This window comes from Crotalus tigris, unplaced genomic scaffold (genome assembly GCF_016545835.1).
Source record: "Crotalus tigris isolate CLP2741 ecotype Arizona unplaced genomic scaffold, ASM1654583v1 scf7180000017694.5664430, whole genome shotgun sequence".
NCBI lineage: Eukaryota > Metazoa > Chordata > Lepidosauria > Squamata > Viperidae > Crotalus > Crotalus tigris.
In genome coordinates, this window is record NW_024096572.1 from 369,004 (window position 1) to 393,293 (window position 24,290).

A 24,290-nucleotide genomic window follows, 5' to 3' on the forward strand; every position below is an offset into this window, starting at 1 on the left:
GATATTTTAACAGAACAAGAACAGGTTAAAGAATGTATGATAAAATGGGCCAAGAATTTTAGTTGTAATATACAGATGGTTCAGTGGGAAAACATGCAGTTAAAAGGGTTGAAATTTATATTAGGGTTGTGAACTTAAAAATAATGCAACTTGAACTTTCATAATAATGCAATTCTGGGTGATGTATTTATTTACTGTCATTCATTTGCTTACAATACAAAATAAACAACCATGCAGTGTTACTAGACAAACTGGTAAGACAAAACATCATGGTCTAGAGATCAACTGATTAGACAAATAATCTCAACAAAAGAATGGATAAACAGATACAATGAATTTGGTCTGCAGCTAGAAATTTTAAAGTCTGAAAACGAAATAAAAGAAGACACTATTCCAGAAAACAGAAAAGATAATCAGAGCTACTTTAATTATCCACTATTAATGGAATATAATAACTGAGTCAGTTATAGATGAATAAGATAAATTCATGAAGGACAGATTTGCCAATCACTATTTAGTCATGAACTGCCAAGCTCAGAAAGCCTCTTTCATGGTGGCATCTAACTAACTTCCTAGAAAGGCCCAATGGGACCTTCTTTATGTTGATTGCATGAAGAACTCTTCTCCACACCCACCAAGAATGTGGGAGATTGTGCAGATTTTAATAAACATGATTATTTAAAGCATACGATTTGTGCTTTCCCTTTTTACTGTGTCGCTTTATATAAAATATTCATGTTTTCAGTGATATATCCTTCTTGTTTTGTCAGGACTCTTCTATTTTAAAGTTTTGTCACCTAAAACCATCCAGAGACTCCTATTACTAGGCAGGGTGCAAAGAATGATGATATTGATAACACTGATTAAAAAAACAAGATATAAATCCTAAAATGTATTCTTCCCAATCCCAGTTCCTGAAGAACATTGACTTATGGACTTTCCACAGACATTTAACAATCAGCGATTGAGGGCCTCTAATCTAGTCAGGCAGGGCTACATCAAAAAAACAAGACAATAAAGAAATACAAATGACTTGTTTACAAGCAGCAAACTTATTTTTCAACAAAAGGTAATGCAAGAATAAAACTTGTTTTCCACCAAAATGTAATGCAAGAATGAAACAAATTGTCATTGAACATTTCCCTCCAAAATATCTGATTTGCAATTGACAAGCTTCTTGTTCCTCTTGTTTGGCAAAACCTTTTATTGACTTTCTACATTTAAATGGACTGGGTGCCTACTCATTTTTTCCAGTACTGCAGACAATTTACTTAAATGAGGTAAGATCCTCACTATTCTAATGGTTGTCTTATTCCTACTATAAATTAGGACCATTATTTTACAAAAGCTTTTCCAAAACATGGCAGAGAGTTATCAATTCCTCTTTCAAGTGAGCGGCAATTTCTGATACTTTCTGTGGTGAATCAAGAACTTCCACACTGCAGGTAACGGGGTTGTAGTGAAGAGGAAAAGGCTTCTTGATCGAAAGAGCATATTTCCTGTGGAGCAAGGTACAAAGGATGTATCTCTGGTCTGAAGAAAACAATGGTCTTTTCCAGTTGCATGACAACATAATGTACCATCAGCTCTAGCAGTAAAGCAAGATTTTTTTTTTTTTTTGAAGATCGGTGTGCTATCTGAAATATGAGTGCAACCTCATGGTTCTTCCCCAGCCTTTGACTGACCTACACATATATCATTAGGGTTTTTAATAACAACCTTCAAATGTTAAAAAAAATGTGAAGGTCGTAGTAACCTTTATTTCCAAGAAGATATCTGGGACTACTTTTTGGGAAAATAAAATGGATGAATAGCTGTACCCCAGTATGTCTAATTGCCCAGAAAAAGGATAAGTAAACATAGGTAGCATAGAGTGTTCTAAGGAAGTGAGTGGCTAGAACAATTGTCGTACGTACTTTGTAACTGGTTATGTCCATCATGGGAATCATTCTTTGAATGGGTCTCACCAGCAAATAATTTATAATTGCATCCTCAGTATATTTATATACTCCAAAGATATTAATGCTGATTGTCTGAAAAGACCAGGAGTCCCTGATACATGTTAATGAAAGAAGTTCTAAATCAAGATTACACAACTTTTTAAAGTTGGGGGCTCCATTCACCTTGAAAGTCACATCGAATTCATGACCAAATATATATATATATGGATGGAATTACTTTGCTTCAAATAAAGTTTAAAATTAATTAACATGTCATTAAATTGCCAAATATGATTAATGATTATTCCCATATATCTAATAGTTTTCCTTCTCCCAAATTGAAAATCATAATTCAGCATCAGTTTCACAAGAACTCTGAAGAATACATTTGATCATTGACATCTAGAGATTGCAGGTATTGTACTCGTGCTATAAATCCAGATCAACCTAATCTGGTAATATGGATCTACCATCTTTATACTTACTGTAGCTGAGACTTTGCATCTTCAAAACAGTCTGCTACAAAGTAAATGGGTTGAAAGGTCTGGTCATGATAAGGTTGGACCACCATCACATCTGGATCAAAGGGTTTATATTCTGGCTTTTCTGATAAAGCATACTTTTAATGAAGAAGATCAGAAGAATTCATTTTAGATTGAAGTCAACTCTGTTGACAACACAATAGATAATTGAGAGCAACCAAGGAGATGAAGTGAATGGATGGATAGGGTGGTTGAGTGAAATTTCCATGAAATCCATGGAGCTTCAAGAAAAGTTGTTTTAAATTTTGCTTTCCCACATCATAGAAACAGTTTTCAGTGCAAACCAACATTTAATTCAGCTTTTTCAGAGTTCAGATTTATTTGATTTGCACTTTGCTAATGTCCGGCTTTATACATTTTTAAAGACAGGTGAGAAGGAGCAATTCTAGTCTCTATTTTTTTTTTGCTGTTTTCCAAAAAAGAAAGTTTTTCTTTTTAATTCTTAAATGTACATGGAACTTCTTTCATCCAGAGTAGAAGGAGATTCTCCCAATGTAATAAAGCATATCCTTTGGAAGGTTCTACACTTCTAGTAAATTAATAATGAGCAACTTCCTAGATTAGTTAAGAAAGGCGAACCAATAACTCTTTGAAGAGGCTTAGCCATGGCTTAGGCAAGATGGTTTTCTCCCTGGCTCCCAGAGCTATCAAACCTGTTGGAGATGGCTATTTTATTATTTCTTTGTTGGGAGATTCTATATGGTGCAAGCATGTGGGTGATCATTGTTCTCTCCTTGATCCAGAGAGGAGTTCCAAGAAGCTGATCCATTCACCAGTTCCTCTAGTCCAGGGGTCAGCAACCCACGGCTCCAGAGCCACATGCGGCTCTTTCATCCCTCTGCTGTGGCTCCCTGTCCTCCATCGCCATGTGCACTCCCACAAACAAAAGAAGTTTGTGGGACTAAAAAAAAAGTTCAATTAATCAATTCCAACTTCCCACGGGAAAAAAAAGCAGTGGCAGCGGGGCGCTTTGTGTGGGGGGAAGCAGCAGCGGCGGTAAAGCGCTCCGTCAGGGGGGGTGGGGGAAGCAGTGGTGCAGGGTGCTCCATGGGGGGGAAGCAGTAATGGTGGTGGAGCACTCCATCGGGATTGGGTGGAGGGAAGCAGTGGCGGCGGGGTGCTCCATGTGGGGGGGGGAAGCAGTAGGGTTTTGTGACTCCCAGTGTTTTCTGTGGGAAATGGGTCCAAATGGTTCCTTGAGTGTTTAAGGTTGCTGACTCCTACTCTAGTCAATTCCTCTATTATTGACTTCACAAAAGTGGAGCTGCCTTCAGTCTGCCATTACAACTCTGGAAGTCCTTGCTACTGTATTTCTTAAGTGCCAAAAGGGGGGAAAAAGAGTGTTTATAGCAGCTTTACCCAGCTTTGGCATTCTGCAGATATATGGATTCTCAATTCCCAGGATTCCCAGACACAATGACTATTGCTGAGATTTGATTTTGGCAGCTGAAATCCATGAATTTGGATGGTGTCCAGGTTATGTAAAGCTGCTCCAGAGATACATCCCTGCCTGTGTCCTCATATTATGACTCTTATCAGAAGTGTCAGGGAAAGAAAGAAAAAGAAGAAGAGAAAAAGAGGATGTCTTTTCAGAAATAATGATGGTGTTCTAATATGACTTAATAAAGCCCAAATTTATTTTGTGTCAAAACTGGGCATATCTTATTGAAACTCCTCTAATTTGACCCCTGCCTTATTTTTTCCATGCTCAAAAGCTGTGCAGGATCAGATCTAGTTGTAGCTGGATGGATATCGCTAAGGAATTCCAAAGAGATAAATTAAATTGGGAAGCTAAAAAAAAAACAAATTCCCTAATAAAGGCACTGGGAGGCTGCTGCTAAGGCTGGCCTTTGGTCATGTACAGGAATCATAAGGAGTTAAGCTAGCCTGAGAGTATCTTTATATTTTGAAACTTATAGTATCTCCGAAAGTCAAAATAGGAAATTTAGGAGAAAAAGCAGCCTTAATTCCCTTCCAAATGCTGAATTTTAGCTGGACTTAAGCTCTATTATTTAGTTTGTAATTGCATGGTGCTCAGTAGATTCTCCCTGTGAATATTCCTTAAATCTAAACCAGATTCATTTGTAACAATATGCAGATACATATTGTTACAAGGCTTACCAATACATGTTGAAAAGTTTTTATAATCTCAGACCCAGCTTTTCTTTCAGAACCTTTCATCCTTGCAGTGGGAAGATACGCTTAAAAAGTGCTTGATGGCCCCATATAACCCTTCACAATGAAGGGAGGTTTGTTTTTCAGCAAATGAAGCACGCAGAGCAAAAACGCCTGCCAGCTGTGAACTATGGGCCATTACATTTTACCGTACATGGGCTCAACTCCAGCCTGGGTGTTAACATAAAATTCATTCTATATAATGCGGAACAGCTGAACATACAGTAAAAATGTAGTGCAAAACTGAGTGTGTTGGTCAGTTTTCTAAAGTTCAAGAGACATCACACTCACTGGCATGGTAAGTTATGGGTTCAGATAGAGTATGTTTAAATGTCACCTCCCATTTGAAGGACAAAACCATGTTTCAAGGCCAAATGGTACTTGAAAATGAACTCTGAAATTTGCCTTCTTTTAAAAACACTGGCTAATTATTGCTTTATAAACAGATATATTTAACAGCAGCATTACAACTGGAATCATTTTGGATAGCTCCAGCTAGGACAGCCAAGTGAAATCTTCCACCCAAAGTGGTGCCTTAAAGATATACCGGACTACATCACCTGTAATTCTCAGCCAGCATAGTTAGAACAAGTGAGGTGGATACTGACGTAGCATCAAGCAGTGGCCAGGAGTATATACATTAGAGGCACTTTGTCTCTATAAAAATTCATTGAATTTAAAGCAGGTCCATTAAAAACAAAAGGATTTAAATTAGGCATGACCTACTGTAAATCTTATCTACTTAACTGAATTTACTGTAAGTGTTACTAATTTGTGGAAAATTTAACTTCAGCATGTCTATATGCTAGGTCACCTAAGAACAGTTAAATGAGAACTAATTCAGGGGCATCCATAGAGTGGGACATCAAGGAAAGCAGATGATAATTGAGGTCCCATTCCTTTTATTTTATTTATTTTTATTTATGCTGACTGTGTTCAGCAGGTCAGCGGTTCAAATCTCACCTGCTCAAGGTTGACTCAGCCTTCCATCCTTCCGAGGTAGGTAGAATGAGGACCCAGATTGTTGGGGGCAATGTAAAATATATATACATTGCTTACTGGTGTACACCTTTAGAGAGTGCTTGCACTTAAAGCGGTATATAAGTCTCATAAATAAATAAATAAATAAATAAATAAATAAATAAATAAATGAAAGGAAAGCAGATGATAATTGAGGTCCCATTTCTTTTTTCCATATGCTACATCTTTTTATGCATATTGTACATAAAATATATATTGTCATAAAAAAACACCTCCAGACATGTGTCTTTTCTACTTATGACTAGGTTTGAATCCAAGCCACACATTTTAAATACAGGTAGTCCTAGGCCAGGGGTAGGCAACCTTGGCTCTTTTATGACTTGTGGACTTCAACTCCCAGAATTCCTGTGCTGGCTCAGGAATTCTGGGAGTTGAAGTCCACGAGTCATAAAAGAGCCAAGGTTGCCTACCTCTGGCCTAGGCTTATGACTACAATTAAGCCCTAAATTTTCCATTGCTAAGCAAGACAGTTGTTAAGTGAATTTTGCCCCATTATACAACATTTCTCGCCACAATTGTTAAGCGAAACACTGCATTTGTTAGGCTAATAACATGGCTGTTAAGTGAATCTGGCTTCCCCATTGACTCTGCTTGTTCAAAGGTCACAAAAGGGGATCATGTGACCTTGGGACACCGCAACAATCATAAATAGGCCAGTTGTCAAAAATCCAAATTTTGATCACCTGCCTATAGGGATGCTGCAATGGTCATAAATATGAAAAACAGTCATAAGTCACTTTTGTTTGCTGTTGTAACTTTGAATGGCCACTAAACAAATGAGTGTAAGTTAAGGACTACGACACTGAAACAATGACCAATCTGAGCCTTCATTATAATTGGTTGATGAGAAGTATCTTGTTTATCATTAAAATCCTGTGAAGAGTTTTATTTCATTTTAAAATAAATCTATAAACCTCTGGCTCTGAGCTACTTCCAGTGTTCCTGGTTGGTAATCCCTGTTTATTGCTAAATATTGCACACTTCTAAGCTGTTGATGTTTCTACATATATCAGACAAAAATATTTTTAAAAGCTTACTATCAGTTCCCCATAGGAAGAGAGGAGACCTGCGCCATAGGCTTTGATCGATTCATTTTGTTTGCAGAGACCAAACTCAACTGTAAACCAATAGAACTAAGAAGAAGAGAAGGAAAAAACAGATTATTAGAACTTATCTGAGAAGGAAAAAACAGATCAATGAGAACAAATTATGAGGAGTAATAAAACTTTTCCAATTCTTAATCCAGGAATTTACTACCACTCATCCTTGGGTTAGTGGAATTGTTTGTTCATCTGCCTTGATACTCCTTTGTTGTGATGAGAGAGTATTATGTTGACAACTTTTCAATTTTCTCACTGTATCTCTACTTGACACAACATTTGATGCATTCTGGAAAAACAACAACAGCACAATATCCACCAGCTGAATTGGGACCCCTGAAGTTCACTTCTGTAAAGGAAAAGAGGGAATGCAAATATGTCCCAATGGGAATTGCTTCTATCTAACCACTTTTTTCCAATGTTACACCTTCCAAGTGTATTAGAAAACAGTTCCTATTTGGATGGTTGGAGATAGCCATGCTATGGGTGCTTGGATCCTGGATGGTTGGATATGGGGGAGGAATGCTATCCTATGAGAATATTTTGCAAGAAGTACCCATGATAATAGAATATCTCTCTCTTTCTCTCAATGTGTCTGTAAGGACAGCAAAATCTGCATTTTCTTGCAGTAAATAAGCAATATGTCCTGGCTCTTTGGAAAGCATAGAATATTTATATGATATGTTCTATTGATGTGAGTTATTGCATACATGTGACTCCTTTGGCATTGTATTTCTGCTGTGAAAATGTGTGTAGGAGATAACCAGGCTGAGCCCGAGGGAGGGGATAAACACATCAAAAGTCACGAGTCCCTGCATGCCTGCAAGAGATCAAATGCTTTTCTTATCTCCCGCTCATTTCCCTTAATGGCCAGTTGGTCAGATTCTTGTAGAGAGCTTAAGCTTATACTAAATCTTTATACTCATTTGAACTGCCTGAATCTCCTGATTTCCCATGTGCTTGACAATGTGATTTATACTCACTGTTGATAATTTTTCTATATCCTCATCAGATACTCCAAGAGAAGCCAGCCCGATATCCTAAATCAAGCATATTGATTTTTATTAAAATCGTAAGATGTTTTGCCACTCCATTCCATAAAAGCCTTTCAGAATTATGTCTTCTTTTTTTGTTGTTGTTAAAAAGGAAAAAAATTATAGAACACAAAGAAATATATATAGTCAAAAAGAAATAGCAGAGTTATATTATTTTCAGTAGCATCTTCAGGTGGTCACGACCTCTCCCCACGAGGGGCAGGGCTTGCACGGCAATGCTACATTTTATTTATTACATTTTTAATGCTATCCATCATCCCTGCAAAGTGACTCTGGGTGGCTTACATGCTATAAAAACCTTCTAAAAAATAATAATTAAAATTTTAAACATGAAATATTAATGTTATTTCGTTGTTAAAAATCATTATTGATTTAATTATAGCATTAATTATTAATATTATAATAAAAATATGAACACACTGCTTTATCACTCTGTTTCCCTACTCCTTCCCTTTAGGACCCAGCAGCATACCCATACCAGTCAAGAAGAAAGAACTAAACAATATGCTGTAAAAAGTCCCCTGATCTGTAACTTAAGAAGGACAGATAAATTAGGAAGATGAAGGCTATGTAGACTGTTCTCATGTGAACTAGACTCAAGCAAATGTTCAGTTCAGAAAACTGTCTCCATTTAATCCAGTATACTTTTGCTGACAGTGGTCACTGAAGTAGGTGCAGGAAGCCAAAGGATTGCTCACAACTTTGTCCTTCATCAACTGACCAGAGATACTATATGGTTCCTGGAACACGGAGATCTAATAGCAATAGTTGGACACATTCTCCATTAATTTACTTATGAGAACACGGAGCCTTTTCCCAGGAATGTTTATACTGTAATCAAGGTTGTCATCTTTAGGATAAACATCTGTAGGGTTTGTTCTGCCTGCAACTTTCCTTAAGTTAATTTATTATTTCATGACTGTTAATAATGCAATATAGAGCCAGGACTTCATATTTGGATTCTTATTTAGCCAAGAAAAAGAATGTATGGAAGTGGAGCATATACTTTCTAATATGAAATAATCCACCCCATGTGATTTGAACATCTGGCAACATCAGTGCAGAGCTGTAAATCAGATGGTTTATCCTAAAGCAATTTAAGCCAGCATTGCTCAGCCCAACCCAGGCAACAGCTGCTTGCTGAAAATGGCCCGTGCAGCATTTGAATGAAGATATAACAGGAGACAGTTTGCCATTATCAGCTGCTGCTGCTACTGTTGCTCTCCAGAAAGTTATGGAACAATCAGCTGGTCCAAAATGCAATGCCACAGGAAGTATGGGCACATTTTAATATGGCCATGACATTCCACCGCTCTGCAAGCTGCACTGGTTAACACTGAGCTTCTAGGTATGATTCAAATGCTCGTTGTCATCTATAAAGTCCATCATGACATGAAGTCAGGTTATTTGAGGGATGGATCACTTATATCCCATATTCATTCATTAATATCAGGCAGAGCTGGTACTATTCAGCTCCTTCAAGTAAGCTATGCCAACTATCAGGATCCAGGAAGTGGTGCCATGGTACCTGTCCTTTGACCTGCTATTTCCCCTCAGAAATGCATGTGACTTCCACTTTAATGATATTTTGGGGGTCTTCAAAAATGTAGCAATTGTCCCAGGCCTTGGGATAGAGCACCTGTGGATTTTTTAAAAAATATGGGATATGGTAAGTTTTTTCTATCAGCTGAAATCTATCCTCCTCCACCTCCTCAGGAGCTGTGGTGGCGCAGTGGTTAGAACACAGTATTGCAAGCTACTTCTGCTGACTGCCAGCTGCCAGCAGTTCAACAGTTCGATTCTAACTGGCTCAAGGTTGACTTAGCCTTCTATCCTTCCAAGATCAGTAAAATGAGGACCCAGATTGACTCTGTAAACTGCTTAGAGAGGGCTGTAAAGCATTGTGAAGTGGCATATAAGTCTAAGTGCTATTGCCATGGTGGCGAACCTATGGCACACGTGCCACAGGTGGCATGCAGAGCCCTCTCTGTGGGCACACGCGCCATCGCCCCAGTCCTAGGCCTTCAGCTGGGTTTTATAAAACCTTTTTGCTTTAGGCCTCTACCGCTGTGTGCAAAAAAAAAAAGGTTCAATCAATCAATCAATTTCAACTTCTCGCAGGGAAAAAAAAAGATCTCGCAAAGTTGGAATTGATTGATCTTTTTAGTCCCACCAAGTCTGCTGTTACCACCACAGCCATGCCCACCCAATGGGTCATGCCCACCCAATGGGCACACCCACCCAAAGTGCCACACCCACCCGGCACCTGATGCTACATAAGTGGGTTTTGGGTTGCAGTTTGGACACTCGATCTCTATCACTGTGCTATTGCTTCTGTTTTTGATGTTGCTATTGTTATCATCATTATTTCTCAAACTTTAAACTTATTACATGATGAAAATGCTTTTAATAGACATTTTATTACATATTTTTATTTTTGAAGGAAAATATTTGTAGCTCAGGGTTGAAATGAGGGGTCCTTGGTGCTCTCAGAGCTTGCCTGTTTTCTTGCAGATGTTTCATTACCCTAATTGATGATGTTCCCTAGTTAGGGTAATGAAATGTCTACAAGAAAACAAGCAAGCTCAGAGAACACCAAGGACCCCTCATTTTTATTTTTCTACATCACCCTACTTTAAAACCTTGATTATGTTTTGCTTTTATGCTTTATAAATTCCTCCAGAAAAATATTTTAAAAATAAACACAAATGTACAGTCTGGATAGACTCAGCCTTTTGTTTACACTTAAGAACTATACTGCCCCCTTCCGGTTTCATGAGTGAGGTTCAGAATACACATAGCTGTCTAGCAAAACTTACCTTCTTTATCAAATTTCCTAACATCCCTCCAACTTCTGCTGTGTTTTACAAAACTTTGCCCTAAAAATTAATTCTGATTTTGTAGGTAGCATTAGGCAGAAATTATGGTCATCTCCTATCTGGTCTAAATTACCAAATAAGGTGTCAGGTAGGACACTGCCTAATACTAGGTCAAGCTGTTTGTCTAGCTCAATATTAACTATACTCTCTGATAGAGTTAAACAAAAGAAAGGTTTTTGCAGATGTTAATAAGAATTCCAGAGGAAATAATTTTTGTAGAAGATGTAAATGGAGAGGTAGATCCAAGCTTAAATAAATTATCCCAAAGGAAAAAAAGGAAGACAGCTTCCAAGAAAAGAAAGACAGCTTCCAAGTATACACACACACACACACACACGCGCGCGCTTGCAGAGTTGATAACTTCCCACTCTAATATTCACATAACATCCCAATGTTATTTCTTTTAACTTTGATTGTGGTTGTTGTTTGTTTTCATTTGTTTGCTGTGTTGTGCTGTGTTAGTTAATGGTTCAGAGAATTGTAAAACTCAAAACATAGGTTAATGATTTAATTACTCAAGCATATGCCATGAACACATCACCATGCCAGGGGCATTCCTTCCATCAGAATAAGGAGAACAAAATTACCTGTGAAAACTGAGCAAAGTCCTTATCAGCTAACATGGGAACATGGCCCAGCAGTTCGTGGCAACAATCCCTGCCAAAATAAACAGGTTAAAAATTGCCATAATGGTGTCCCTGGTTTTTAATAAGTGAAAACTCTTAATTGCCACATCAAACCACAGAAAGCCTATGATCTACAGTATATATATATATATATATATATATATATATATATATATATATATATATATATATATTTTTTTTCTGAGGTTTTCACGGGTGTTTGTATATAGGTCTTTGGTTGTTCGGGTTTTCCCCCGTGTAAAATTGGAAGTGTCTTGGCAACGTTTCGACGAAGTCACATTCGTCATCTTCAGGCTGGTGTTTTTAGCTTCTTGCTTTGAGCAGCAATGTGTGGTTTTAGCTGTTTCTTCCTTTTAACTGCCAGTGAGGGTATGAACTGATTGGATGGGAGCTTGGCTGTGTTCTGATTGGGTGGAGGTGTGTTCTGAATGGTTAGGGGCTTGGCTGTGCTCTGATTGGCTGGGGGAGTGTTCTGTTTGGTTGTGCTCAGGTTAGTCTGAGTTGCAGAGGGGTTTAAGATTTTGGGGTTAGGGAGTCGTTTGTCAATAAGGGCGGGTTTCCAAATGGCTGGTAGGCGGGAGGTATCATCTCGCTTGTTCATGCTGTGTGGGCGTTTTTCTATCTCGATGGCTTCTCTGATTATTCTGTTATTAAAATGTTCACTTTTGGCAATGGTTCTGGTATTTTTAAAGTCAATTTCATGTCCTGTGGCTTTAAGGTGTTGGACCAGGGAAGATGTTGGTTCCTCTTTTTTGACTGAGTTCTTATGTTCTTCAATGCGTGCACTTATTCTTCTGTTGGTTTGTCCGATGTATGTGGTGGGACAAGTGGTGCATGGGATTTCGTATACTCCTTGATTTTCTAATTCAATTTTATCTTTGGGGTTTCTAAGGATGGTGGATATTTTTCTGTTTGTGCAGAATGCTGTTTTGATGTTGTGTTTATGAAGGATCAGTAAGATCCTTCATAAAACACAACATCAAAACAGCATTCTGCACAAACAGAAAAATATCCACCATCCTTAGAAACCCCAAAGATAAAATTGAATTAGAAAATCAAGGAGTATACGAAATCCCATGCACCACTTGTCCCACCACATACATCGGACAAACCAACAGAAGAATAAGTGCACGCATTGAAGAACATAAGAACTCAGTCAAAAAAGAGGAACCAACATCTTCCTTGGTCCAACACCTTAAAGCCACAGGACACGAAATTGACTTTAAAAATACCAGAACCATTGCCAAAAGTGAACATTTTAATAACAGAATAATCAGAGAAGCCATCGAGATAGAAAAACGCCCACACAGCATGAACAAGCGAGATGATACCTCCCGCCTACCAGCCATTTGGAAACCTGCCCTTATTGACAAACGACTCCCTAACCCCAAAATCTTAAACCCCTCTGCAACTCAGACTAACCTGAGCACAACCAAACAGAACACTCCCCCAGCCAATCAGAGCACAGCCAAGCCCCTAACCATTCAGAACACACCTCCACCCAATCAGAACACAGCCAAGCTCCCATCCAATCAGTTCATACCCTCACTGGCAGTTAAAAGGAAGAAACAGCTAAAACCACACATTGCTGCTCAAAGCAAGAAGCTAAAAACACCAGCCTGAAGATGACGAATGTGACTTCGTCGAAACGTTGCCAAGACACTTCCAATTTTACGCGGGAGAAAACCCGAACAACCAAAGACCTATATATATATATATATATATATATATATATATATATATATATATATATATGTTGTTTCAGCGGTTTCTTTTCTGCTATATTGAAAAACCTTGACATAACTGATTCTCCAGGTGGTGTGTGGATTTCAAAAGCTATGCAGGAGTCAACTTCCTACCTATTTTGCATGTTTACCAAAGGACTGCCCTGAGCAGACACAATCCAAATTCAAACCAAATGGAGCATCCGTAGACCAGTTCCCAAGGTGGCCCATAACTACTGCAGCATACACATGGCATATCCAGTCCTCTATCAGTTGAGGAAGTGGTCAGAAACTTTGAGGGACAGGTATCAGAACACAAGTACTTTTACTTTGTAAAGGTCTCCAAATGATCCTATAGCCAGCCATGCTGAAATGGATGAAGTGGCCAGCCAGATGAAGGTGCAGCTCCATTATGAAATATTTTAAAATATATCTAACATTAAGATTAAGATGAGTGAATCAGCCAGTGTTTGTGGGTTTAACAGCCAGTGAGAGTGCTGGCTGGAGTCTTTTGTCACAATAATGCTTTCACTGGTTGCAAATCCCCAAAGAAGTAATTGATTAAGTCAGCTCACCACAGTGCTTGGATATATAACATGCTCCATGTGTAAATGCACAGCTACAGTCTCAACTGGCTGGTTGGCATAATACACTGGCAGGTGGCATTGAAAGAGAGATGGTAGCAGGGGAGGAAAGTTGGTGGTCATGGAACCATGGTTGCACAGTTTCTTTTTTAAAAAGGGGGCAGAAGCTCAAACATAGAAAGACACACTAATTCCCACAATATAAGAGTGCATGGTAAAGGTGATGGAATTAGCGGAGATGGCAAAACTGTTTTAATTGTTCCATGCGCCTTGGACTATAGTCATGCTAGCTGCATGAAAATGGAAGCGTCTTCAGGCAATACTTGGCTAAGAAACAGAGATGAGCACTTGCCCCTAGAGTTGGACATGACTGGACAGGGAAAACCTTTATCTTTTATTTAGTTTTGTTTCTACGATATTTGGAAACTACTTCTGGATTTTTGCTTGAAACAGAAAAAAAAACAGAACTTTGATTTTAGATTTTGATATTAGCATGAATTAGTTATTATATAAATGGCTTGGAATGTTGTGAAATGTAAAGAAAAAAGCTGAGGTTGTAATTATTTTTTTTGTATTTTATTGCACTGAAAAAAGTTGGTAGTCACTACTGTTCTCTTTCTTTCTTTCTTTCTTTCTTTCTTTCTTTCTTTCTTTCTTTGCACTTCCCTCTATCTTCCTTTCTCTCAGTTCTCTAATTTTTGTTTCTTTTTGTATTTTTATCTTTTAATGAAACTCAATAAAATCTATTTAAAAAATATAAAGAAAGGCAGCAGCAGCAACAGGGTAGCAGCCAATAAAAAGATCCTATGGATTCAGTGATTGCTCAGGATCTTCCCAAACCAAAATGCCAATATATATTAACTGTATTGGCTGGTCTCATTGAATATTATGGTGTCAGATCACAGTTACCCCCATCTCAGGAATAGACCACTGTAGTGCTGGTAAAGAGGTTTTATTTTATATTGTTGTTTTAAATACCATTCATTACTGTATAAGAGCTGTGGTGGCACAGTGGTTAGAATGCATTATTGCAGGCTACTTCTGCTGACTGCTGGCTGTCAGCAGTTCGATTCTCACCGGCTCAAGGTTGACTCAGCAAATGAGGATCAGATTGTTGGGGTCAATATGCTGACTCTGTAAACCACTTAGAGAGGGTGTAAAGCACTGCGAAGCAGTATGTAAGTCTAAGTGCTATTGCTATATAGAAGATGTAAAGATATATATAGTATCATGAAAAATTCAGAATGAGAATGTTCCTTCCTTTTTATATGAGCTGCATACAAGTCCATGCCTTTATAAAGTTGTATTTAGGAGGAGTTTTTTCAGACAAAGCTTACACTACAAATTATTCTGTTCCATCTTTTCTTTGGCAGCTGACCAGACTACCATCTGTGGCTATAAAAAGATATTGATTTCTTTTCCACTTTGAAAAACTACAAAACAGACTGCAAAGCAAAGAAGGAAGAATACTTGTCTCTTCCCATATTGGTCTCCTATTAGAGAATGCAACTGGAAGAAGGAAGGGAGAAAGAAAAGTAGGAAGTCTGAATGGGTGGGAGTACACATGAACAACCCCATGTGTAGTTTAAATTTCAGAGAAATTTATACAAACATTTTTAAAGGATAGAATTTGGCAGTGCACATACCGATATTGGATTCTGGTGTCAAAAGTTGAAAAGAATGTAATAAAATATGGCTGAAAACAAAACTGATGGATAAAAGAAATGAGTGTGTAGCCTAGCCAGAAAAGAGCATTGGGTGAGAACACATCATAAATGATTGAGGCTGACAGTGAACAACTGTGTGAGTGCCAAGTGAGCAAGAATCTTAAATGCTTCCTACTATTTTTTTTTTTTTTTTTTTTTTTTTTTTTTGTCTCCAAGCTACTTTTTAAGAATTACATCCCTTGTGTCCCAGTTCTGGTAAAACTGAAATGCTGGCTTTGCCTTCTTCAGACTGGAATCACCCAACATTTTGAGACCATGGTTGGCAATTCCAGGGCATGGCATCAGTAGCAGCTGTTAAAATGCAGCCTTCAGTGACACACTTAGAAAATCATGACATGTATCAGCTTATTTTTACTTACGGTTCTGGGGAATGCATGGGTGACGACCAATGTCTTATGTACTGAGTACTTTGGAAGACACGAAATGCCAGGGCAGCAAGGAAATCCCGAGCAGATAGTAGCCCTGCAGCTGGTCTCAACCTGAAGCCTGTTCTTTCTATAAGAGAAATTTACAGTGCAGTTCAAGTCGTGATGAAAATATACTTATACCTTAGTAATGATGCAATGTGCCAAGCTCTGCTTATTTTATTATTCCATGTTCATGTTTATTGTCCTGCCCTGAAAATGTCTCTGTTTCACACATGCATTTCTTATTAATGTAGGGCTCTTCCCTTTTGTTCTCTATTCTTCTGCAGGATTGTAACTTTCCATCTAATCATGGAACCTTGGATAAATGATTTTGGAACTTTCTCAGCGTATTTGCCCCTCACAGAGCAACATGCAAAAATGTAAGAAAATCAAACAAGTTCACAGTGATCTCCCCAAGGAAGGGGGGGGGAGGAAGATCTGAAAATGAATTCTACTATTAAAAGAAAGGTGATGCCTGCTCAGAAACACCAAGGATTGAGTATGAGCTGTTCCCACACTCTTAGAGTCAGAAGCCTTGCCCCAAAGTTGGAAGCTAACGTTGGGAACACTGATCCTTTCATCTGCCCTTATCTGTTGAGGAACCAGTTGTCTCTTCTGGATAAAACTCCCCACAGACCTTCTGGGCTACTTGAATGGATTGGTATCTTTGTCCTCTTCTATTGTCTCATCAAAGATCAGGAACTCAAGGCAACTCGCTGTGAAGTAGGCTGGCCTAAGAAAGAGTCACTGATCCAAAGATTCAAAGTGGATCTCCCTAATGCCAATTCTCAGCCATTAAGCATAATGCTGTCTAAATGGGAACCATGAGGCTATAAGTTAAAAAAGAGAGGGGAAACCATTAAGCTATAAGCTCATAATGTTCAAAGTCAACAAATGTCATCAACTGTGTTCTTGAGAAGTTGTCATGAAACAAGAAGCTGTTCAGTATAATTGATTTCATCAGGTTTATAGCTCTGATGGTGTCTGTGATTCTATAAATGTTGCTATCATCATCTCTTTCAGAGGTTTCTTTTGAGGTCAATTAAAGTCCTCTTGAATCCGTGAGGATAAGTTGAAGAAGGCAGAATGACAAATGGTGCATTTCAACTCTAACTAGCACGTTTTGCAACATATGGATAGGAGCTAATAAGGACAGAAGCAGCACCCATTTGAGACATGCAAACAGAGTATTTATGGGGCTCTTTTCTTGCTAAGGTTTAAGAGCATACAGTAATGGCCAAAATTGTGGAAACCTTTTGGGGAAAGTATACAGTAGAAATGCCACCTTTGGTTAAGTTTACACCAATTTTTCTTCTAATTTCTTTATAACTGTAGCCTTGTTCACTTAATAATACTATTTTACATCACTTTCTGGGCTACCAGTCAACGCTTTGCACCATTACTTTAATTTTATTACGTTTTACAAGCTCATTAAACGAAAGAAAAAAAAACTCCAACCAACTTGATAGTGATCACATAACACACTGACAAATGTCCTCTCTCAGCTTCAATACATGACATCAATAACTAAATCCTACTGTGATCTGATTGGCTCATTGCGAAAACAAGATGACACCTGATTGGCTCTCTAAACACTCATGCTCATTGGCTACAATCAGATGAAGGAAAGCTACCTGATATCAAAATAAGCAAGTTGTGTTTCCTTTTTCTAGTTGTTTGGCTATAACTTTTCATAGAATACAGTACAGATAATTGAACAAACTTTGTTGCATTACATTCTTGATTAAATTATCTTTCCATTGATATATAATTTTATGGTGCTACTCCAAAGAAAAGTGGTGTTATTAGCCATCAAACCTCAAAAATACACTTTTCCCAAAAGGTTTCCACAATTTTGGCCACTACTATAGGTTACATCACTCTTGACAACTTCAAGGATCGTAGCAATGTCCCATCTGACAGCAGCTTGCAGGCTTCATTCTGTCCTGTGCCCACTCAGACACAAAATAGATGAAATAAATCTTTTTCTGAATGCCTTAAAATGTTGTCTACATTCTTATAATTTTTTTGAATGCCTTAAAATGTTGCTTACATTCTTATAATTGTTCAAATAGTGTAGGGATTTCTCCTTGTTCAAAATAAAAGTAAGTGGTCAATACTATGCTTGAAATTGTATTCAATATAACTTTTTTAAAAATTAACACCAGTCTGTAGGTTTCCAAAAGTAGTCCTGGAGTTCTGCTGCTTATTGGCCTTTGGCAAATTTCAAAAACTGGCTGACTTCCCCAAATTACCAGCTTCTTCAGCTGCATAAACCTTCAAAGTAGAACGCTAATTATTGGGCTAGAAACAGTGGTGGGATTCAGCTGGTTTGCACCACTTCGGCAGAACCGGTAGCTAATTTTTTGTTGCCCAGGTCCAGAATGGACTTGGCATCCACACAGAGAACTGGTTGGTCACATATTTGAATCCCACCACTGGCTAAAAAGAAGTGCCACGTTGCTTGGCCTGGAGGCTCCTTAAAGTGTGTTTCTACACTAGCAGTCCTACAATTGCGCTAACCTGTTAGAAAAGCAGAGACATCTTGGAGTTGAGGGATACAATCCGCTTGGTATCCACAATATTTTTCTAGTTGATGAAAGGCTTCCAGGTATTGCTTACAGGCATGGGTGGGGTAGAGGGCACTCAGCTTCTGGTAAATTTCTTTCCTAAAAATTACAATTGTTAACTAACAAAAAGTTCACTTAAAAAAAATAAAAATAAATCAGAGTCATAATATCAAGGGTGTTCAAAAGTCTTGTGGCAGCATTCCAAACAAGCAACATCAATGTAGGAGTTGTCGGAAAAGGCAGGATGGTGGTCACAGTAGTATAAATAAAGTCTGTATTTTGTGTCCACTGAATCTGTAAATGTACTATCCTGATCACCATTTTCTTATTTTGACCCTTTCCTCCTCATGGATGTTTCTGCTCCAAAAACTCTTACTGTAGTGTTTTATCCTTGGTGCTCTCGGAGTTTGCCTGTTTTCTTATAGACATTTCTTTACCCAAACTAGGTAACCTCATCAGTGCTGGTAAGGAGTGGGATTTGCTCTCCATTCATATTCTAGTAGCCTGCCCTGTCAGTATTGGTGGTGATATAATGTTGTATATGACAGCATAAGAAATTATTAAATATAGAAATGGTAAGATATATTTTATTCTAATTACCTGCAAATGAAATGAAATGATATTCAGTTTGTATTCTGGACCCATCCATTAGTGTGAAGAATTTTGTCTACTCAAAAATCAAATACAGATGCTGAATGGAACCAGTTACATATCTCGAGTTTGAAATGGAATATTGTACTGGCAATATTAGATTAGCCTTTCCTACTGTGTCTTTTATCATTCCCAGTAAGTGTGGGGTGCTTCACATTGTATTCTAGTACATTGGAAAGGTAACAGTCTGGAGAATTTGGCCACATGAACAGCTGAACATTTAAAATAAAATAAATATAGACAAGTCAGCTCGTTTACTTAAGTAATATGACTGCTCTTTTTTCTAAGGAAAGATGGACAAAGACATGTATTTTTTATGGGTGTGAAAGAAACTGTAGCATACAAAAGTTCCATGAATCACTATTTATCTAAACTGCAATACAAGCATTGCAAAACAAGGTTAAAGTACTATTGCAGGTAGACCTCAACTTACAACCAGAACTGGGATCAGAATATCCATTGTTAAGCAAGGCAGTTGTTAAATGAGTCACACCTGATTTTAATGACTCTTTGCCACAGTTGTTAAGCGAATCGGTGTAGTTGTAAAGTAAATCATGCAGTCGTTAAGTGAATCCAGCTTCCCCCATTGACTTCTCTTGTCGGAAGCCAGTTGGGAAGGTTGCAAGTGGTGATCACATGACCCTAGGATGTTGCCACAGTCATAAATACAAGCATATGAATTTTGATCCTATAACTGTGAGGATGCTCTGACGGTCATAAGCGAGAGGACCAGTTACAAGTTACTTTTTTTCAGGGCCATTGTAGCTTTGAATGGTTGCTAAACATTTGATTATAAGTTTAGGACTAACTATAGTACTGTAGATGAACATGAAAACTGCAAGATAGCAATAGCAATAGCATTTAGACTTATATACTGCTTTACAGCCCTCTCTAAGCAATTTACAGAGTCAGCCTATTGCCCCCAAGAATCTGGGTCCTCATTTTACTGACCTTGGAAGGATGGAAGGCTGAGCCAACCTTGAGCAGGTGAGACTCGAACTGCCACACTGCAGGCAGCGAGCGGTCAGCAGAAGTAGCCTGAAGTACTGTATTCTAACCACTGTGCCACCATGGCTCTTATTGACAGTGGCACTGTCAATTCCCCATGTGCAGAAATCCCTTTACTTTCAAGTCATACACTTACCAAGTAGCAGTTTCTTCAGCAGTGTACTCAACTCTTGGCAAAGAGTCACCCCTGGAAAGGCAATAGATTCCATCTTTGAGCTTTTTATATTGTGTATACGTGATCCATATTGCCAAGCTTCACACAGCCAGGCAAAATTAAGAAAGCAGATTTCAGTAGGCTATCTTGAATGCTAAGCTGGAGTAAGTACAGGAACCTAGAAACTACACTATGATTTTCCTAACCTCATTTATAGGAGCTAATTAAGGCAGAGTCTCTGAATATGTTCAAATGATTTTTCCCAGAGTTTTCTGCACTTGGCTGAGTTGTCATTTATGAGATAAGCTGTCAGCTGATTGCCCCGCTGCTTCCCCCCCCCCATTTTTTAATGTTTGTGTTTTCTTCCATTTCTCTATTGGTCTCCCCCAATCTCTCACAAATGCTAGTTCTTGAGGGGTTTTCTTAAAGTATTTTATCAAGGAAGGCTGAAAACGCAGGAAGCCAGAGATCTTTAATGAAGCAACCCAGTGCTCAAATTTTAAGGCAGCACTGCATAGCTGTTGGCTTGAGGGCCACACCAGGCTTTGGACAACATATCAGGGCTGTATTCTGAAAATGGGTGGAGCCATGTCCTATTTTGGGTACCTTAAAATTAAGGATGAAAGTATTCAAATTACATAAAGCTTATTATTTTGTTCAGTTATTAATTTGTTGCACTTACTGTCTATAGTTAAATGCCAGGTCAGCAATAAAAGCCCTCCTTTTCCTATATTCTGGATCAGCATAACCCTAGAAGAAGAAGAAAAATGCTGCTTGCCAAAATCCAAACAATTCCATTCCAAAGTCTAGTGCTTGGATTTAATTGTGACAATGAAAAGAGAATTTTAGAAAATCTGAAACTTAAGTGAACATCGGGACAAAAGATTGCAGATTTTTTTATGGTGCCCTTAAAAAAGATGAGAAACAGAGACATGATAAGTGATTTTCTGACTTGTTTTGAGTAGATGGGTTTTGCCTTGCCTTTCAAATTTACTCTGGAGGCAGTGTATGAAACCAAATTCATGTAAAATTAGGAGTTTGTAGTATTCCTTGGCTATAAATGGGGAGGAAAGAACCAAGTACCAGTAAATGAGAATATTTGTAGCTGAGGGTCCTTGGTGCTCTCTGAGCTTGATTGTTTTCTTGCAGACTTTTCTTTCCACAAACTACATAACCTTATTGATCACTAGCATTAGTCACTAGCACGGATTATGTTATCTAATTTGGGTAATGAAACATCTGCAAGAAAATAACCAAGCTTGGAGAGCACCGAAGACTCCTCAAAGAGCCAAATGGCAATTGACATGTAGAGAAAACCCTACCATAATTTTGATCTAATTGATCCATCTAGGATTCCATAAAACTTTTTCATCTTTTGTTCAGTTTGGTTCAATAGCTACAACCCAATTTGTCAATGTTCGGGACTATAAGAGTCTTGCCCAGCTCTTATTTTGCCTTCAGTGGAATATGTGTAGATCTATTTGGATCTGAGCAAGCATCTGTTGCTTCAGTTTCATCTCTCTTTTACATAAGCCCCATCACAATCATTCCTCCTTCATTAAAAAAAAATAATTTAGTTTTTACAGAACAACATCAACGTGGACAGCCAGTCTTCAATCTATATTCTGAACGGTGGTTGTAAGAAGAGTAATTATGCCAGGAAAAATAAAAAGAGCAACTATCTTCAACTGGATGGTTATTGTACCAAGAAGCCTCTATTTTACTATTGGTACAAGATTTGATAGGGATGTTGGTAACTCCAAGCCTAAATAATTTAGAAAGATACAAACTTAACTTACCGGGTGGTCAAAATTCAGATCAGGGTCAAACTTGGTGATCAGATGATGGCAGTAGTCGAGATCTCTTATTTTCTTTGGGAACCATGGAACTGTTGACAATAGTACCAATTGCACATTGTAAGAATGTGACATCTATAGGTTCCACGAGAGTAGCAGGAGTAATTTATTTGTTCAGTGGTATCATATACACTATTTTTCTTCAGTGTGATTCCTTCAGAGATGTTTACCCCACAAAGCCGCAAATCCAAACCGTCTAGAAATTCTGATAGCTGTAGTTTCAACATTTCTCAAGCTATACAGTCAAACAAAGAACTTGATAAACGAGATCATTATGAAAATAATCTTGACTTTAGCAGCTGAGGGATTGTTTAGGAGTTCATGAATATAACACCAATGTTCCTTCATTATCAATTGAAAGACCTCTGCTTATCAACATGGCATTTTGCTACAATAATAAATGGAATCTAAATCCATACAGAGAAACTATTGTACAGACAAAATGTGGCTCTTGAATCACATATTATCTTTAAAATTCTGGCTAATGGCTTTTAAAATCTTAGCATGTTAGTTTAATTATAGTTAGGAATCCCCGGTGTATACTGAAGAGGTATATTAGGAAGAAAGAAGGTAAAAGCCTTTTATGACATACCTTTTTCTTCTCTGATAGCTTCCACAATCTCTGCCACTCTCTTCAAGGAATTTAAAAGACTGCTAACCTCACAGTCCTGAACTTCACATCTTACAAAAAATTCAAGGTTGTCATCAGCGTTCTTTGATGTTCTAGCTGCTCTGCTTTCAAAGTGATGGATTTTGGCTTCAAACATCTATACAAGCCCAAAACAGGAAGACATTTTTTAAAAACCATTTTAGCTTGTTAAAATAAACGAAGTGCAAACCTGCTTTTCTTCTAAGAATATTTCCCTTTAATAATAAACAATTCATAATATTTCTTGTTTATTTTCACACAGAGTAGAAGATACAACCGCAAAACTCTCTAATAGATCTGAATTATGCTTAGAATTCCCAAAGATGCTTCCAAGTGTGCAAAGTGTGAACCAAATCTAAAGGCAGTTATGTATTTTGCCTGTAGATGTGCAACAGCTCAGAAAAAATGTTGTTACTCCTGAGAATAGAATTATTATTTTTGTTCTCTACTTCTCCTTTAAGTTGAAGAGTGCTGATATAGGGCAAAAGATAAAGATGGGTTTAAATCTGGCAGACACCTCAAGAGAAAGAGTACAAGAACAGCCATGAGCTCACAGAGATGCTGTAGGAGGTATGATGTTACAATTAAAGGAACTAGTAGTGCTGGATTTAAATTCCCATCTAGCTCCCCAAAAAATCTTGGACTAGTTAGTTTCCCTGTTAAAATCTTCCCACAGAATTTTCATTAGGATAACATGATGAGGAAAAAAGAGACAGTATCTATGCTACTTTGAACTCCTTGGAAGAAATCCAGGATGGGAATTTAATGTACTAAGGAGCACAAACAGTACTGAATGAAAGTGAATGAAACATAAAAAGAAAACGGTTGAGTTTCCTTGCAAAAAAAAAATAAATATCCAAATATATGTGTGAAATATATTAACGCAGTTTATCATTTGCCTTCTAAATGGGCTGGGTATCTATTGCTATAATTCCATACAGCAGGAAATCCAACCTATCCTGAACTATGAAATTGAGGTAAAATATGCCAGGAGGTGCTTTCAGTGTCAGCTTTCTACAGCCTGTTTCCTTCCACGATCCTTTCCATTCATCAGGCTCTTAGATTGGAGACGTTTCCTCCTTTCTTTTTCCTCCTCTCCTTTCAAACTGGGAAGCGCCGAACTCCAAGCTTTAATGGCCTTTTCTCTTTAGAAGACACAGTGTGTGAACCTGTTGGCATAAGGCAGAACTTTCAACAGATGTACCTCGAAAACTCGAACTGTCTTGGAGATGCTGGTTTTCTTCTTGCTGCTCAGGGCGAAGGTGAGGGTCAACAGAGCGCTCCGCTCGTCTCTTTTCCGAGTCAGATCCGGGGATCGCCGCGTCTCTGACGGCTCCATCTCTAGAGATCCGAAGAGCTCACGAGCGATCCAAAGAGCTCCTGGTCCTGCAAGATCTCTCGTGAAGGAGACGACGGTTTCCCCGACAGGGTCGACCTACTCAGCTGCCCATACGCGTCTTCTCGGAGCGCGGCGGTGGGGTTGCGTACCTCCTTCGGCCGGGGAGGACTGGGGACCGGATTCTCAAGTATGGGACAGGTGGTTCCCCCAATGCTTCCTCCTTCCTTCAATTTAATGCCTCC

The 24,290-nt window shown here is 38.3% G+C and overlaps 1 protein-coding gene across 1 annotated transcript; it reads right to left on the bottom strand.

Moving 5' to 3' along the window:
• Positions 1-239: 239 nt before the first annotated feature.
• Positions 240-24,048, bottom strand: LOC120305852 (tyrosine 3-monooxygenase-like). Its single transcript, XM_039338158.1, has 12 exons — positions 23,914-24,048; positions 22,653-22,827; positions 22,004-22,092; positions 20,887-20,954; positions 20,187-20,237; positions 18,345-18,490; positions 15,774-15,909; positions 11,320-11,389; positions 7,782-7,838; positions 6,736-6,831; positions 2,426-2,559; positions 240-1,499 (listed from the first exon to the last, which is right to left on the bottom strand). Exons 1-12 carry the CDS (start codon positions 24,046-24,048, stop codon positions 1,340-1,342), a joined length of 1,317 nt encoding a protein of 438 aa, XP_039194092.1. The 3' UTR covers positions 240-1,339.
• Between the last annotated feature and the right edge of the window lie 242 nt (positions 24,049-24,290).

Coding starts and splice junctions, on each gene's coding strand:
- LOC120305852 (XM_039338158.1), bottom strand. CDS start 24,048: ATGGAGCCGTCAGAGACGCGGCGATCCCCGGATCTGACTCGGAAAAGA. Junction 15,910..18,344: donor TGTCTCTGCTTTTCTAACAG/GTTAGCGCAATT, acceptor TTTCTCTTATAG/AAAGAACAGGCTTCAGGTTG. Junction 1,500..2,425: donor GATGCAAAGTCTCAGCTACA/GTAAGTATAAAG, acceptor CTTGCTCCACAG/GAAATATGCTCTTTCGATCA.